Source organism: Thermobia domestica, chromosome 14 (genome assembly GCF_964235325.1).
Source record: "Thermobia domestica chromosome 14, izTheDome1.hap1.1, whole genome shotgun sequence".
Lineage (NCBI taxonomy): Eukaryota > Metazoa > Arthropoda > Insecta > Zygentoma > Lepismatidae > Thermobia > Thermobia domestica.
In genome coordinates, this window is record NC_137467.1 from 85,699,349 (window position 1) to 85,718,193 (window position 18,845).

The following is an 18,845-nucleotide window of genomic DNA, read 5'->3' on the forward strand; positions in this document are numbered from 1 at the left end:
TTTATGTGATAAATAAGCTGCTAACAAGGGTAGGGGTATATATTTAAAATGTAGGAGTTACTAAATATTTAGAAGTCCTAAATTTAATTTCATAGTTGCTCACTAGGGTAATTACTGTTCATTTTTGAAGAAAGAGCATTACTTCTAAGTTAAGACGTATACAGGGTGTTACACAAGCCTGTCACAATATTTTGGAATCAGATTCCTCACATCAAAATAAGAAGAATCGTTCACATGAACATGAGCTCAAAAGTAGATAGTTTCGGAGTTACAGGGTGCCGAAAACATGAAATAAGTGAAATTTAAAAGTTCATAGCTGCACTACTATGGGACCTATCGTAGTCGGGTCACGACATCACTGAGGAACTAGTATGTGAACTATCCAAATATCTATCTTTTAGAACTTCCGATACTTGCACAATTATTTTTAGTGAGGCTGTTTGGGAGTACTTGATCACTCTCCACCTACCTCTCGAGAAATTGGTGTGCAAGCACTGGAGCATTCTTAAACATGGATATTTGGATAGTTCACATACCAGTTCCTCAGTGATATCTTGACCCGACTACGATAGATCCCATAGTAAAGTAGCTATGAACTTTTAAAGTTCACTTATTTCACTTTTTCGCCATCCTATAACTCCGAAACTATCTACTTTTGAGCACAGGTCCACATGAACTTTTTTTCTTATTTTGCTGTGAGGCATCTGTTCTCAAAATATTGTGAAATATTTATGTTACACCCTGTAGATAATGGTCACCAAATTTAAAATATACTTTATCGGTTCTAAACGTTTGCTTGCAATAGAAATTCAGGGTCACATCAGTAAAGAACAAGAATGTGGCAATCCGTTTCTTTCCCTATAGTTCAAAGGGAAAAATAGGGAAAGTGAAAGGGAAGATACTTAAGAACTAAGATAAATGATGTCATTGATACAAAAAGTGAGCATAATGTCTCATTATACACATATTAATTTGCTCAGATCAGTTGATATTTTTCAATGTTCTCATAAAATACACTGGTGTTTGTGATAAAAGAAGCAAGATCATTGACAGAAGTAAGGACAAGCAAGACTATTTACTTAAATAATTATTTTTTTTAATTATTTTATTAAGTACTTTTTTTTACAAGAAAACAATACAATCAAATTATTTCATTTACAATTTGTAAGATTTCTGAGACTTTTTTTCTCCCGATAATACATTTTATATTTATGTTTTAAGGATGTAGACAGACGGTCCCTCTTTAATAGACTTATTTCTCAGTGAAGTTTAAAATAGATAAAAATAGATTTAAAATACTTTTTCATAACCAGCATGTTATTTATGAGATAATTCGGCACCGAAACAAAATGTTGTAAAAATAAGTTAAAATTTACGAAAGTGATTAATAAGTCTGGTAATGATGTAATAATATGAGAACATTTCTCAGTACGTAATACTCAAATGATCATTATAGTATTTAGTTTGAATTCACATAAATTCAACACTGTTTTTTTTTATTGATATACTTACTTACCGGATGTTCCAAGAATCATTGTTATGCTTAGTAGTCTTAACTTAGTAGCTAAAAGAAGAAAAACTCAAATACAAAGAGAGTTTCGTGGCACATTGAAATATTAGTTATCATACATTGTAAAAAACATTTTTTTTTAAAGTTCGAATAATAAAGAGCAGAGCAATCAAAATTTGAATCTCAAAAGGGTCACTATTTTCATTTTAAAAAAGAATGTAAGAGAGAGTTCTTATAACTTTTGAACTAACTGTCGCAGTATCTTGGTACCTGAAGTCATTTGAATCATTAGCTCAAAGATTAGACATAAGGGTAACTTTTGAGACACCCAGCATATATTGTATAATACATATTATAAATATAACTTACATTAGTTTTGGAGGCAAAATAACTACAAAAGTAGTTTTAAATGTTCTGATAACAATATTATATAAGTAAATTTAAGACTAGTTGAAAACTTCGCCCTTTCCTTTAACAATGTTACGAACTTTAAAAAAATAAATTGCCTGCTTTTGTTTCGAATAATGCCTCCTGTGTCAAAACCACTCATCCACATTTTGATCTTCTTATAAAATAAGTTTAAAATATACCACCAAAATTATTCTTTTCTTATCTCTAAATGTTAAGTTCTCCTTCTTAGATCTGTAATTTGCTTTCTTTAATTTATTGATACCATTAAAATAAAAATGAAGTATAATGGTTGTTAACTGAGACCAATATATTAATTTTGTTCCTTAAATATAAAATAATTTATTTTCAATTCTTCTTTCTAAAGACAAGAAATGAAAACAAAGCAAATATTTAATTACAGTTTCTTTTAATAGGCAAATGGAAGCAAAAAATATGTTATCTCAGTTTTCTTTGAAAAATGAAATAGACCCAAGTTAACTTAATAAAATGGATTAGCAGCATTTTTTTTGTATGCCACTAAATTCACATATTAACAACTTATTCTAGAACTAAAAAGGTCGTATGATGAATACATTGATTGTATCAGGAATGGCTGTTGGGTTCACCTTGATATTCACCACACATTAACACTTTATTGTTTTGCATTAATATGCACTTTTCCATTACTTTTACAGGAACTAACCACAGTTCTTAAAGGTAGCAATAATGTTGCATGTTGTAAGAGTATTGTCCATGTTCTGAGAATAACAACTATCAAGAACATAGTTCATAAATATAAAAAAACATAGAGCACTGAGATAATATCTATTTTTGTATATTAATTGCCTCTTCCTGAAACTAACAAACATTTCCGTATTTTTAAACATTTTTTGTATTGTTATTCTGTAGTACCTACTTGTACAGTCAACGACAAAACTTAAAACCTGTTCTTAAAAATGATGTTTCTAAGAAATATAATGCTTCTTAGATTTTCGTAATAGAAACACATTTATCGTTAGGGACACACTGATCTACAGGTACTACTATACTTATTCTCAATTTCAGGACTTTTGCGTCGTTCTTCAGCTAAAAAGTATGAGTATCTGAAGGAATTTTACATTCACTTTTTTTTTTTTTTTTTTTTTTTTTGTGAGAAAATGTTGGTACAAGATGTCTGTAATGTTATGATTTTGTACTATAATACAATGTTTTGAACTTTAAACTCACACTTTGTTTATACTAATACTATATTTACCCTCTACTGTACATCTTGCATATGAATGGAAAACCTGAGACCCAACCCCTTTGTTGTAGCTCTTAACAATATACTACTACAAGATTTCACATTGTTCGTAGGAGAACACGTCCCATCATTATTTTCCCCGCTAGTTGTCGTAAAGTGACAAAATTATGAACAAGTTGTTAAAATGTATTTCGCTAAAAAGCAAAAAACCTTTGTCGTTGACTGTACATATTCTAACCAAAAGTATGAAATTATGATTTGCCTACAAATTATCTAGACAAATACAATTTTGAATAAAAGTAACCATTGTATTAGAATATAATTGCTACATAGCCCACTATATACGTTATTATTCCAGAAAAGAAAACTAATCACAGCACATTTTTGCATTGCTGCCTGTACGTTAAAAAAAAAAATCAAGAATTGTGGTTCATTATTTAAACGGGTAACGGAAACCTTAACATGACGGAAAATTCACACTACACACACACACACAAACACTGACAAGCATGCATATATATAAACAAATATGTACAAGACACACTCATACAATAAACATATATTCTCCATACGTAATCGTGTATCTTCAAATACTACGGTATTATTAAAATAATAACAAGGAATGTAATTGGCTATGTTAACCGTCTGGATCGCAATTGAGTATTAAGTACATAATGAAGAAAAAAATCTTCACACATATAAATATAATATATTATACGTCATGGTTAATGTCATTGCCCATATACAAACAAAACATGAGTTAGTTCTAGAAGTGCTTTTGATGTAAGAAGAGGTTAATACGTAATAAACATGACTAAACTGTTTGCTTTTTTTTTTCCTTTCCTATGCGGTTAACTGGAACAGTTCTTCTGGTATGATAAAACACGGAAATGACTACGCACAATCTGAAAATCTTAAAACACTACACAACAAAACAGCTATTCATAACCAAGCTCAAGATAATTAATGTGTGGAACAATGTCTCTTACGTTATGTAGCTGGAAGTCACAAAGAATTGATTCGAATATATGGGTGAATTCAAGTTTTTTATTTTTCTTTCTTTCTTCACACATTTAATAAACATCTGTCTGATCATATGGGTAACCATGTCATTGCCTTCTGGAATTTTGCTGTGACAGGTGTTGTTCTCTAGGTAAATAATTTAATATCAAATCAACTCTTATTCCTGATATAGCCAGTTACTTTCTGCTTTCTTTCCGCGTTTCCATCCAAAAATTATTATCTTTACATCATGAGTATTGTTCATTCAAAATAATCATTAATTTTCTCTTGTTCTCCCTCTTCGGTCCCTTGTACACCAAGTCATAAGACAACTCACCACAGCATGTACTTTACACAAAGATGTACGTTCGTATTTTGTTCAAAAATTTCAATTCGATACTGACGACACCTGTTGATGATCTCATTACAACAGAACCATCTTTTGTGTAAAGTAAGAACTAGGTACCTTTATGCAATATTTAAAATACTAAATAATTTGTTTGTTTGCACGAGGTTTTAAGAGTTTGAAAAAGCAAAAAATACTGAAAACTTTTCAGCATTATCTTCACACAATATCTAAAATTATTATCATAATAATTATACTCTAGCAATAATAATAATAGTAATAAAAGGAAATTCTTTTACTAGTAGAACAAATTTCATTCCCTTAATTACTTACAAACATACTAAACTTAATGGTATATTTATTTACAATAATAATTATTTTTTTTTTCAAATAGGATGCAATTCAGTCAATGTGGCACATTGTATAGTTTTCTGAACATTTCACATGAGTTAAAATAATAATATAAAAATATTATAGGTTATTAAACTCATGCTTAGTTCTATCATATGATAATTTCAAAAAAATAGAAACATAAGGAAAAATCTACGTATATGGAAAATTACTATTTCTCATAAATTTTTTTTATTCTTCCTTGTTCCGTTGAGCTTCCTCTGTCGTCGGCTAGATGACGCTAGCAGGCGTGACAGCGAATGAGTCCAGACTCATCGCAGTTCATGCACTTGAGGGCTACAAATTCCGCCGAAAAATGATTCCTGTGTACAGACTTCTTACTGCCATTGCAAACTGTGCATGGAAGAAGACGATATCCGCCACACACTTCGCACGGTGTTAGGCTTCCAGGACACTACAAGAAAGAAGCAAAAAACATAATTAAAACTTTACCCGACTAAAAGTAGAGATTTAAAAAGGAAAAAAAATAATGAAAATTTACGTATTAAACATTTGACATATATATTAGTTTTTACGTGTTTAATTTTTCTATTTCCTTTATTTTCTTTCTCTTCCCTTGAAATGAGAATCTATCTACTAAAATACTAAGTTTATATGTTTGTGGCCAATCCTTTCGACAATGAGTTCTCGGGAACCATAGGCTCAACAAAGATGTCGTTTTCACTGATTGATTCAAAATCTTGTGTAGATTGTTCAGTTTTAACTAAATATTTTTAAAAGTGTCCGTTATTTTTATTACATTTTTAGGGGTACACTGGAAGTATTGATTATTTTTTAAAAAGTAAAGCAACATATCCTACGAGTTATATATTCCACTACCATATAATTGTATACGGGAGTAGTATATCTCTCAGGCGTTTGTTTAATGGCCAAATGATAATGAAAAATGAAAGATAATAATTTCTCCAGTCTAAGACGATTTTTTATAGTTTGGAGTCTCTTGCCCAATGAACACAACACGTTACTGACATTATAATTAAATGTAATGTGCTTATTACATACTATATGCAAGAAGAAAGAAAACACTAATCATACATCAATTAGAAACTCCAACCGGAAGTAGACTCAAATCTTGCAAACGGTGCGAAATATTGAAAGAATCTCCCCTTTATGATACCCCTTGCCGATTTTTATCAGAACGTTCTTCACTTGTGTCTGTAAAGGGACATGTACAGATGTTGTGAGGAATGACAAGAAGATTCATGCTCATATGTGAATGATGCCTTGTGTAGAGAGCGCAAGTTCAGCTAGTATATTATAAAAGCTCTATAGAAGCAGCGTTTCTCAAGCTTTTTCAAGTAGAAGCCTTTTATAATGAGTCAGAATTTTCAACGGATCACTCTACTCTTGTCACTTTCGAAAGCAAATTTACTTTTTTAATGTTCTGAGCATATACCAATACATCAGTATAGATAGAATATTTTCGGAACAGCTCTAACTTCTGTTGCGCAGCTTGTCAGCGAGCCGATATATGGGAGAGCAAGCTCTGTCACATGATGAGTTGCGCACAGTGAAAGCGCTGGGGTCAGTATGTTTGAGCTGTTAGCCACTTGTTTTCGCACTGTTGTAGAAACGTCATGCTGTGCGACTCGATTCAGAGGCGCATCTACGAATGCTCACAGCTGTTTCGAAAATAATCTACCTATACATTTGTATTTTTAAAATACTATTATTTAAATTTCTCTTAACTTTATAATGGCATAAATAGAAAAACTACATAATTATTAGTTTTTTCTTATAATAATTAAACACTTCAAGTACTGTAAATGACGAATTATCAAGGTAAATTAAATTTAGGGATTAGAAATTAGATTTCTGGGTTTTCGGCAGCTATGGCCATGTTAGTACCTCATGTATGAAAGACGACGTCCCTTGGTGAATTGAGGGTAAAGAAAGGAATGGAGAAGGAACGAAGCAGTCTGTGATCATTATGTGAGATGCCATCCCAACATTAGCCATGTGTGAATCATGTGTGAATGAATTTGAGAAAGCTTTTACACTTTTTCGACCAAATGTCCCTACCCGGAATCGAATCCGAGACAACTCGCACCAAAGTCGGGGCGTTAGCGACTTCGCTACTCGGGATCACTAAACTGAATTTAAGTCTATAATTTTTCTTAGAATAGCACCTAGAAGCAACAATTATTCTCTTTGCTTCTAGACTGTAGTATTATAATATTATAAAAATAATTTTTAAAAACAATAAATTATACACTCTACAATGAGTGAATTTCAAGATGCGCACGTGTATAAGCAGTGTATCATAATTATATCTTAAGAAATAAAATAATGAATCTGATAAAAACTTAAGAAAAATGTTTTTCATTATCACTTTTTCAGCGCCAAATTCTAACCACGTTATGATGCGGAACGCTAACTTAAATAATAATAATAATAATAATAATAATAATAATAATAATAATAATAATAATAATAATAATAATAATAATAATAATAATAATAAACGTTCCCAGCTTCTTCTTAGCGCCAGCAAAAAATTTTCAATATTCTCAAGACGATTTCTGCTAGCATAACAATTAGTTATTTTATATATGCAAATCATTCTTATCTAATCTCCTCCTAAGGAAAGAATGGAGCAAAATGATCGGGATTATCATATTTCGAAAGAAAAATACACAAATATTTACTGTTTGATTACGCGTCTAATTGTTTGTTATTAAAGCATATAATGCATTGCAAACAACATTAATAGCAGCTGAAATTAAATTACGTGGCATCGTAGTACCATTGTTTGAATTTTGGGGTTAATTCTAATGCGGGGGGCCAATGCAGACCATGACGGTAAATACAATGTAATGTAACCTAACTTAACCTAACTTCGTGAGGTTTAAGGCGTGTCCTCCTTTTCATAACATCCAATGCAAGTTGGGCGACGTTGCGTAATAACTTTGTTCCTTGAATAGGAAAAAGCAATTTCAAAGGTACGCCCTTATGATATATATACCGGTACCGTATGTCACTATAGCGTTAGTAAATTAGTAAGAACGAAATTATTTTCAATATCTTAATTTCTCGCCTTAGCATTAGAAGTTGTGCCTGTACTAGAGACCTGCACGGGCCGAATTTTTCGGCCCGAGCCCAATCCAGCTTGAATGTACCTAGGCCCGGTCCGATAAATTTTAAAAGTTTCATTTTGTAACATTTTTCACGGACACACTTCTTCAACGTTTGCCTTTATTCTAATTATCGTTTAACGAAAGTCAATAATTATTAAAGAATTGCAAATAATCGGCCCCAGCCCGGCCCGACCTGAAGAGAAATCAGTGTCGGCCCGCCCAAGCCCGGCCCGGTCCAAAGAAATACCAGAGTCGGCCCGCCCAAGCCCGGCCCGTGCAGGTCTCTAGCGTATACACGAAACAAGGAAGCGAAATCCCACAACGTCGCACGTGCACACCATTGGCTTTCTACACACGTCAAGAGGTTTGAACCGAACTTTAATCAAAATTAGGCTATAGTTACCAAAAAAAAAAAAAAAATTCTTAGGAAAAAATTCTGCCCCTCATAATTAGAATTTAACTGTATTTTGCATTGAATTTTCGTCTTTCAGTTGTTATTTGTGAACAGCATAATCACAAATTATGCAAATGTGTGGTTATTTTATTTCACAATAAGTAAAAAAGATAAAAGCAAGAAATAAGATTAAAATGAAGTATATTGTGTCCTACAACGTAAAAACTATTATAAATTAGAGTGATAAAGAGATGCAAAATATGGAATTTCATATACTAAACGAAGCCTCGCAAAGCAATGAAAACGAAAATTTCATTGTTTCATGGTACGCCAGATCGAAATAGTTTATTTTAAACTCTCATCTATCTAATCTAATATGTAAAATTGAAAGTGACTATGTTTGTGACTTAATAACTCTTGAACCACCCGACCGATCTCTATCAAATTTTTAACATAGATAAGGTTCGGACCTGGGAAGTTATTTTAACATTTCACTTTGACGGTAGAACTTGGGGGAGGGGGAGATATACGACAAAAATAAAAATGAAAGTGACTATTGACTTCATACCTGATAAACCACCCGACCAATCTCAATCAGATTTTCAACATAGATGAGATTTGGGCCTGAGATGTTTTTTATTATTTCACTTTGACGGTGCAACTTAGAGGAGGGGGGATATTTAAAAATGATCGAAAATTACCAATATTAATGTCGAATCCATAATTTTCGGGGTCGCTGAGACAAAAAGTGACACTTCCAATGCCGTTAAAATCCAAATTCAGCCCCTATTGCCCTTTATGTTGAAAATGAAATTATTCTCCCCGTGCGGAGAACGAGCTATCTGCTAGTATGGTATACTAGTGTAAGTGATATATGCATATATGTTTCATCTCTTAGAATACATATTATTAAGATTTCATACTTTGAACTACTCTATTTCATATTTCATTATATTTTTCTTTATACTTTGTCTCTGTTATAAGGTATCCGCTCTAATAAAGCATAGGATCAAGCCAGAGGAGGTGGTCTGATCTTCCTCAGCCTCTTAAAATCGCACTCGGCAAACATTTCTGGTGCAATGGATCCCAGCCTCGAACGCTGGCCATGTCAATTTGTGGCAGACAACATTATGTCCTGGGTTTTTTTCTCAGCATTCTCCCGTTTTTTCGTACATTCTCATCCTGCGAATTCTTTTGTTGTCATTTACTTTCATTAACCACTCGCCTCCTTTAGCCTAAAGGCCATAACCATAAAAAAGCACACACACAAATTCCATTTAATTTTAAATCGCACTTATACTAGTGTCTACTTCCATTATAGAATTGGCTTCGTTTGTAGAACAAAATCCTGGTTGCATTGCTGTGACAGGGATGATCAGAGGCGGGTTTTAGGGGGCAATTTGCGCCAAAGAGACTTTTCTGGTAGGGTATAATTTTTCATTGAAAAGAGGTAAAAGTGAATCTGAAAAGATAGGGGGACGCATGACGTCACGAAGTCCGCTGTGCCTATCTTTGCCCATTGTAACTTTTTAGGAAGTAGAGGGACACCATAAATATTTTTGGAAGTGGATGAACGACGTCCTCTCAGTGTTCCCCTCATTTTTACCCCTGAAAATAGTAAATTTGTACAATCGAATTTTAATTATAGCATAATGGGGATTTTAAGAACGCTAAATTGAACAAAATTTAGCGTAGAAAACAAGTTACCTTCGTTTTTGTCACAATCAATTCCGTTTTCCCCTATAAACTATTTTTTAAAGGAGACAACGTTAAATTTGGGTTGCACCTAAGTACTTAGAGTGATGGGCATTACTATTTGCTGCCCTAGCATAGTTTTTAGTAAAGCAATTTAGAACCAATCTAATTTCTTACTTACAGATACCAGGGGCGGATCCAGGGGGGCGATCGCCCCCCAGAAGAAGAAACTTTCTCATTTTATATATATAAATAAAACCCATCTCAAAATTTGGAGCCCTTAAAAGTAGCAGTATGACAACCCACTTCCCCCCCCTCCCCCGTAGATATCGGTCCTGGATCTGCTCCTGGCAGATTGTCTGTTTCTTTTAAAGAGTAATTACAATGAATTATTCAATTCTATTTTCTTTCCCTATAGATATATATGGTATCTGCAAGTGAACAATTGGTTGGCTATAATTTGTTTCCATTATTTAATGTTTATTTTACTTATTTATTACTTCAATTCTATCGTTTCATTAAGAAACCTTATCTAGCGAAGATAAACCCGTACATTAAAAAGTAAAGCAAACAGAAGAATCAAAGTGGTAAACCGAAGAGGTCATTAGAGACAATGGATTCCTCAATGGTATTTATTTCCGGAAGGAATTTCGCCTCAGCTATCCACTTCCCCCTTCCATCTGGAGTTCTATGACCTTGCTAGGTTACATCCTACACACCATTTTCTCCTCACTGCTTATTCAAAGGCGTTCCGAAGGTAAAAGAGAAGATAAGTTGTGAAGTGGTAACGTGATTGGAATGCCTTTTCTTCAATCCCAATCATGCTTTTAACGTAGGGAGTGGAGCCTAACTGTTTTTCTCTCTCTTGACAGGTTGATAGTTTTTATATAACCATGTATCTTATCCTATTCCATACTAACAAAAGATAAAGAGTACCTGTCTACCTGGGCGCCAGGAAAAGGGTTAGAGAGAACGGGTCAACCAACCCTTATTTAGGAATCTTGATACTTTCATCTTGAAAATAAAAATAAAAATAGCAGTTGGAAAACTAGTATTTCTATGAAAATTAACTCTATTTGTACGAGCGAAAGTCAAAAATTATAAGTAGAGACCGGATGTTAGCAAAATGCCTATTCTTTAATATTAAAGACGTAATCAAAATTAACGTTTTAAAGTTCATATTGGGATTATAGTTTCAATTTAAGCCAATTTTCTTTTGCCTGTTGTGTTTATTTCGCTCCTTCCTGCATAAATAATTGCTTTAGTACCTAATATTGCCTACTCTACGCATTTTCTTCAAAATAAGACTTGTTGGGAAAAATATATAATTTAGCATTTCAAGAAAGGATTATGCCTCTTCCGAATCTGTAATAAGATGCCGTAAAACTTTGGGCTACTGTGTACTGATAAAGTGCTGTATAGACTGTATTTACCAAATATACATGAAATACATGTCAAGCTTCGTTTTTCTATGCAAACGGAGCTTGACATGTATTCCGTATATATTTGGTAAATACATTCTATCAGCACTTTATCACTACACGCAACAGTCCAAATTTTATACACTTATCAGTAGACACAGCAGTCCAAAGTTTAACAGCACTTTATCAGTACACATAACATTCCAAAGTTTAATATCTTATCACTACAAACAACACTTATCTATATTTCTCGGAAGTGACAGAATCCTTTCTTGAAATACTAAATTATATATTTTCCCCAATAAAGTCTTATTTTGAAGAAAATGCATAGAATAGGCAACAGTAGGCACTAAAGAAACTATTTATGCAGGAATGAGCAAAATAGGCAAAATAAAATTTGCTTAAATTGAAACTATAACCCCCATATAAATTTTAAAACGTTATTTTTTTTTTATCATACTTTTAATATTAAAGAATAGGCATTTTACCTATCATCCGGTCTCTAGTTATGACAGTTTGATTTTAATTGCTCATTTTTTCTTTTCTTTTTTCCACTGTTGGAGAAAGAATATGGCCGCTCGTCTGACATTATGCATCAAAGCATCAAACGTCTGACATTATGCATCAAAGTAGAACATTAGAGGGAATAACAAGTGCAGTACAACATAAGAAAAGAGGGGATAATGAAAAACGATGTTCGTAGTTGACTTCATGGCAGTAAAAAGTAATGTAGAACATTAGAGGGGATAATGGAAAACTATGTTCGTAGGTGCCTTTGTGGCATTAAGCAGTACAGTAGAACGTAACAAAAGAGGGGATAATGAAAACTTGTGTTCGTAGGTGGCTTCATGGCACTTATATCAAAATAATATTGATTTATAAATCAACTGAATATATGAATAATAAGGTCATTATTAACCATCTGAAATCCTGTACAAAAGGACTACAGAGAGTTTTATAATACGACAGCTGTATTTTGCGTTTTACAATTTTTCATAATAATTTCCACTACTTGCAGAATTATACACATTCGTCATATTTCAGAAACAAGTCTTCAATCTCTGCCATGTTTTGTCAGAGATCTGAACACATTCATCGTCCCAAGCTTTCAGGAGGTCATCATTGCTCATGAAGCGCCTCCCTTTTTGTCTTTTCTTCTCCTGGAATACAGTGCGGTCACAAGAAGCGAGGTCGGGACTGTAAGAAGCGTTCTCTAACAGTTTTATTCCAGTGCTGACCAAATACTCGCAGCAAACTTTGGAGCGGTACAGTGGATCATTATTGTGATGGAAAGAACATATATTTAGTCTTTGAGTTTGAGCGCAGCTTCTTGCATGTATTCCTCGGTATACCACTTCTCAACTCAATTCACTCTGAAACTCCTCGGTATACTATTTCCCAACTCAATTCACTCTAAAAGTGGTTTCACATTAAAATGCACAATCATCATTATCTTTCTTCACTGATCTTTACTTGCGAACAGCCACAGAGGTCCCTTCTTCTAACAACCACACTTTGTTTTGAGCCTTGATCGGAACATCAGAATACTACAGCCAAGTTCTGCCATACAACAGTTTTTACATACGGAGATTTCCTATTTTGAAATTTTGTTTGGCATTTTAGGCACCATGAAACATCTGATCGTCGACCAAGTTATGTGGCACCCAAAGGGTACGAAACTTTCTACGTTAAAGGTAAGCTTCCAGAATGGCACGAGCTGCTGGTGATTTAATGCTCAAGGACATCTCTTTTTAGCAGTAGATCAAAACAGGATCCACTGATAACCATAATATTCCGGTCCACAGCATCACAGAATCGCAGCAGCACATAAATATGGCCTGTCGCATAAAATAAAGCAAACGATGTCTCATCTGACCATATCCCTTATTTCCAGTCACCAGTGGCTCATGCTGTATATTCGCAGCACCACTGGCATCGTGCTAAAGCGTGACAGTCCTTTATCAGCAGTTTCACCCATGCAATTCGAACCCGTATATCTATGTCATGTGACTCGCTGCAGACTGTAACGACACAGGCTGTGAGAATTAATGCTTGAGTTTCTCCTCCACTTACAGCGCAGTCGCACATCGGTTCTGACATTTGAGTGACAATCGGCTTTAATGCTCGGCGAGACTTGTCACTGAGGATTTTCTTTCGAATACTGTTTCTCTTCACCGATGTGGTTTTGGTGTGAGTTTGTATGCCGTCATCACTTTGGACACTGTCCCTTGCGACACTCCCAACATACTTGCTACTTTCATTACACTCGCACCACATAATCGAGTCTCAATAATTTGTTCTATTTGGAATGAGATATTGTCCACTTTAAATCAACACCGTCTGCTCAGTTCAATGCACATTACCGTTCTACTGCTCCTCACGTAGTACGAAGTTTGTCCTAATATCACTCAGCGGTACGCTTGCTTCTTGTCTATTGCCGACTCAGACATCTTGTGAGTTTCTAACTTCATGTGTTCCCATTATATTAATTAACTATCTGCACTATATATAGTTGAATTAAATAAATGAATGTTGAGGTGCTCCATCCCGTTGTATTTTACTTATACAAAACGAATGAAACATTAGAAATCTGATTTATTTAACTAACAGAAATGTCAATTTGTCCTGTGGAAAAAATTAAGTTTTTTGAATATAAAATTTCTTCTCGTTCAGCTCAATCATAAGTTCGTGAGCAACATGGAAACTTTTAAACCTCTCTCTCCCTTGGAAGAGCTGCTTTATAGATTGATAAGATCTCTTCTTTGTAACTGCATCTAAATATTCTATCCTTGGTCTTCCTCTTCCTGATTTTCATTCTGTCTTTCCTTCTATCAGCACGGTGATCCAATCAGAGTGCCGAATAAAATGACCAAGCATGTTGTTTCTTCTTTTTCCTATTATCTTTATGATCTGTCGTCCTTTAGCTTCCTTTAGTACGTCTATATTAATTTTCCTTTCGGTCCACAACATGCGCAGCATTTTGCGCCAACACTACATTTCAAATGCTTCCAGCTTGGATATTTCAGCTTTTCTCAATGTCCAGAATACAAAGCTGGAAACTTGAATTACAGAAATTCACCCTTACGAGCGAAATTTTCGAAAATGCTGAAACGCGAATTCCATTACTTTCAATTAAGAGTTTATATAACTTATATGGAATTTCACATCTTCAATTTCAGTGAAATTTCACATTGGGCCTTTTCTGAATAAATAATCGAAAATTTGCATATTACAGAGCTTGCCACCCTTTCTCCTTTAGGAGTGGAAATTTTTGAAAATTCTGAAATATATGTTCAGCAATTTTTAATGAGGAATTTATATGCCGAGTTTCATCTCTCTAATTCGTGAGATACTATATTTTGGGGAAAGACATTCAATTACATATTCCCCTTAGAATACGTGTCTCAAAAAAAAAAAAAACTTTGTTTCTGGATAAAAAGTGTTTTGTGTTGAAATTGAGCGTTACTAGCTATACGTACGTATAAATAAATAATTAATTTTTATTCTTTCACATTATAATACGGGGTGGCCTAAAAGTAGGTATACACCCTTGCATTGATCAAGTATAACATTCTAGCTTATAGGTTTATTTGCTTTGGTCGTCCCGAGCTTAAGATATAAGTAAAAAGACATTAAGAACAAATAATAAAGAAACTAAGTCTACCTGATGGATAACAATAAGAAATGATATAAAAAGCAATGAGTTGATTAGTACGGGATCTCAACATTACAAACATCTTTATGAAAATTATGCGCAATATATATATGTAGTACATATAGTTATTACTTCTCTAGTTCAATAATTTTCAAATACAATCTGCAATACATATTTGGGATCAAATGGTACAAAGGAGGGAATCTAGTCAATCAGTCATCCATAAGAACAATGCCTTCTCATTTGCACTTTTCCATGCTCATATGGCTATAGTTGTTTCTTCCAGGAATTAGTTAGTAAGGAACCGTTCTACTGAGTAGGTTTTAATTTCTCTTAAATGCTTCAAAAAAATACTAGTTATTAAAACCTTTTATAGAATGCAGGAAATGGTAATAGAGGTGTAAAACGTTCTTTATTGAAGCAGAACAGTAATCACGATCTAAATCAACCAAAAACATTTCTCATCTTCTGAGGAAGAATTGGTATCAAACAAATTGGCGGTTTCTGTTTTGCTTTATTATTCAAAGTGATAACCAAAAATTCCCAAGAATATAAAGGAAATAATAAATACGGAAATTAATCCCTCTCACGCAACAGCTGTTACCTGTACCTGTCACTGTGTGTTCTTTATGGAACATTCACTTACACTGTTCACAGAGGAGATCTAACAAAAAAAAAAAAAAGCGTTTCTTGCATGAAGTTTAGTATCATGTTTCTATTACAACCATGTCTATCCATCCAGTGGCGGATCCGAGGGGGGCTATAGCCCCTCCCTTGACGTTCAAGTATAAACTGGATAAAATGGGCTTCAATCCTGCTTTACACTGGATAAAACAGCAAACTATGGTATAGCCGCTCCCTTGATCATATCCTGGATCCGCCACTGTATCTATTTATTATTATTAAGTATCTGGGTAAAGATTTGAATCTGGAAATATTTCTCCCACGTTTCTCGATCTTCAGCTTCCTCTTTTAACTCCCAATATTTTCTTCTATTTGTCAAATCATCGATCAGTTGTGTTCTTCTTCTTCCTATTTCTCGCTTTCCTTCCATCTTTCCTTCTATGGCAATGTGAAAAAGACTATTTCTTCGCAAGATGTGTCCAATCCAATTGGCCTTCCTTGATTTTTTTTTTTTTTTTTTTTTTTTTTTTTTGCTATGGCAATTCTTGACCTGATCTCTTTGGTGTAGTAAGCGTCAATCGTCAAAATATTTCCTAGGTACTTGAAATGATCGACTTCTTCAAGTTCTCTTCGTTCTAATCTTAAGGGCGCATTTCCACGGGACATTGTCATGACTTCGATTTTTCGGTCCTGATTTTCATTTCATATAGTTTCTCAGAGTCAACTATTTTGTCCATCATCTCCTGCAGTCTTTTATTAGTTCTAACTATAATAACTGTATCCCTAGGAAAATTATTTTGTTCCTCGATTTAAGGTTTTTAGTGGGGTTACCTACGATACAAGGTAAGACTTGTCTTGAAAAGGTGTTCTGAAAGAAAGATCGTCTCATAGAATATATATGTTTCTATTGGAATTTAATTGAATTGATTTGACTTGAGTTTAGTGTTCCTTTCAACAGCGAGGCTATATGAGACAAGGACCTACAGCTTAACGTAGGATCTGAAGCACTTCAGCTCCCGCCAGGAATCAAACCCTGATCTTCCACGCCAAAGGTGCGTAGGTATCCACATAGCCACAAAGGAACTCATGTTTGTATTGGAAGAGCTCTGTCTCGTATTGGATCTCACCCGCAAACTCTCTCTCGTGTTCAACCCTAGGATCGAAACAAAGTCTTCAAACTGAAAGACGAGAACAAAGAAAAATTCATGCGTCAAATGGGACAAATGTTCAACACACATCAGAACAGTTTAAAAAAAAAACGCACACACACACAAAGCGATGTCTTTATCACGTAAATACGTTATTTACCTTCCTCACAATTGAGCATTATATCACACACAAAACACGTCAGAAAGGGTTAGGAAAATGCATTGATGCATTGCACCGTCCTGATTCAGTCTGCATAACCTTGTGGTTTGGTCTCTTGTCTTATTCAACGCTCTAGTAAGTGCTCAATATCCTGATTTTTGAAGCCTATATCTGAAAATACTTCGCGCATTTGTATTCGTTTCGTAGACTACATAATTTCAAGCCCTTGTTTACGAACTTAAAATAAACTTCCCGTACATGCACATCCAAGACCGTCTACAAGTTCACACAATCTGTAGAATGACAACGTCATGTCACTTTGATTAAAGGGTATATCAGTTATGCGTACTTTTTTAAAATTTGTTTGAGATGATCCAATACTACAAGATATTACATTTGTGCAATATTGAAGTCATGTAATCCTAAACCCTAGAAAACAATAAGTAATTTTCATTTACTTACACCTATATTCTCAGAAAAATAATGCAGCTAAATTGTTTTCTTAAGAAAAGAAATAAGAGTACTGATGACATGTAAGGTAAAATCTTTAGGCCCCATCAATCATTTATGTGCTAAAGCTATAGTGCTGCCAAAGTATCTTGAGCCGTGGAAAAAATGCGAACTAAAGCTCACATCCACGCGTTAAGCCAATAAGGGTTCATCTGTAGCTAAGCGAGAGATCCTTAGCGAAAGGGAGTGCAATTCCTTCAGCCGATAGCAGCGCTTGGAACGGAAGACTAGGTGTCAAGTCAATGTGGTATATCTATAGTACAAGTGTCTATCCGATTACTAATTGGACGGGATCAGAACCAGGTGGACATCCTATGAGTGTACCCCCTGCTGCAGACAGAACACAAGTATTAAAAAGTTGCGAAATTTTAGGAATATCTGAACCTGGTGGAGCCGGTGGCGTTCCTGGGGTGTATTCAAAAGGAAAGTAAAAAGGTTGAAAATTTATGCCAAAATGGAGTTCAAATATATTCCATTAACCTGTTATTTCCGCTTGAAAAGCGGGAATTTCAGCTAATGTTATATATACCGTGTGTATCTAAACTCCGGGACCTTATGCCAACACCGTAACGAGGAAAGAGACGAGAAAATGGAAAGAGATGAAATTGGTTGGAAATAGGTGGTTTTAAATCTAAAATAGTGCATTTTGTTTTTCAATCGCACCAGCTGCTTAGGTTGCACATTGGAAAAGTACTGTATATTCATATTCAATAAAAAAAAAAAAAGCAATGTTTCCAGTTGAGCAGACTTCGAACGAATCGTAGGAACACGCAAACCTGACACGGAGGACTTGCACATTGTTAGGTAAGGGAACCTTAGAACACATCGAACCCTTTCCGAATAATCTGTTTTGTTGCTGTGGTGGTAACGGCCCAAGCAAACATCCTGCAAACATCCTGCTTTTTCATTTTACTCAAGACACCTTACCAATATGGAGCCCAAAGGACTTTTTCCAACAAATTTCCTCTTCTTCCACTTTTTCAAAACGTAATTGGCCTATGGTCCCGGACTGTTAATATATCCAGTATATATACACAGGGTGTTTCAAAACAACACCGACAACCTGGCACCAAGGTAAGACAAACGTATAGATCAACCTGGGTGCACAAATGCTTCCTTTCGAAGTTACAGGCTGCCGAAAACATAAAAAAAAATGAACTTTAAAGGTCCCTAGCTCCTGAACTATGGAATCTACAGTAGTTGGGTCAAGACTTCACTTAGGATCTAATGTGTGTGCTATCCAAAAATACATGTTTCAG

At 34.4% G+C, this 18,845-nt stretch overlaps 1 protein-coding gene across 1 annotated transcript in view; it reads right to left on the reverse strand.

The window, feature by feature from the left end:
- Positions 1-1,087: 1,087 nt before the first annotated feature.
- The window catches only part of LOC145670248 (uncharacterized), a 276,166-nt gene continuing 258,408 nt past the window's right edge, over positions 1,088-18,845 (reverse strand). Inside the window, exon 4 of the mRNA XM_081738660.1 lies at positions 1,088-5,296. Coding sequence (XP_081594786.1) covers positions 5,123-5,296 — 174 coding nt within the window. The 3' untranslated portion in view covers positions 1,088-5,122. The remainder of the gene's footprint in view (positions 5,297-18,845) is intronic.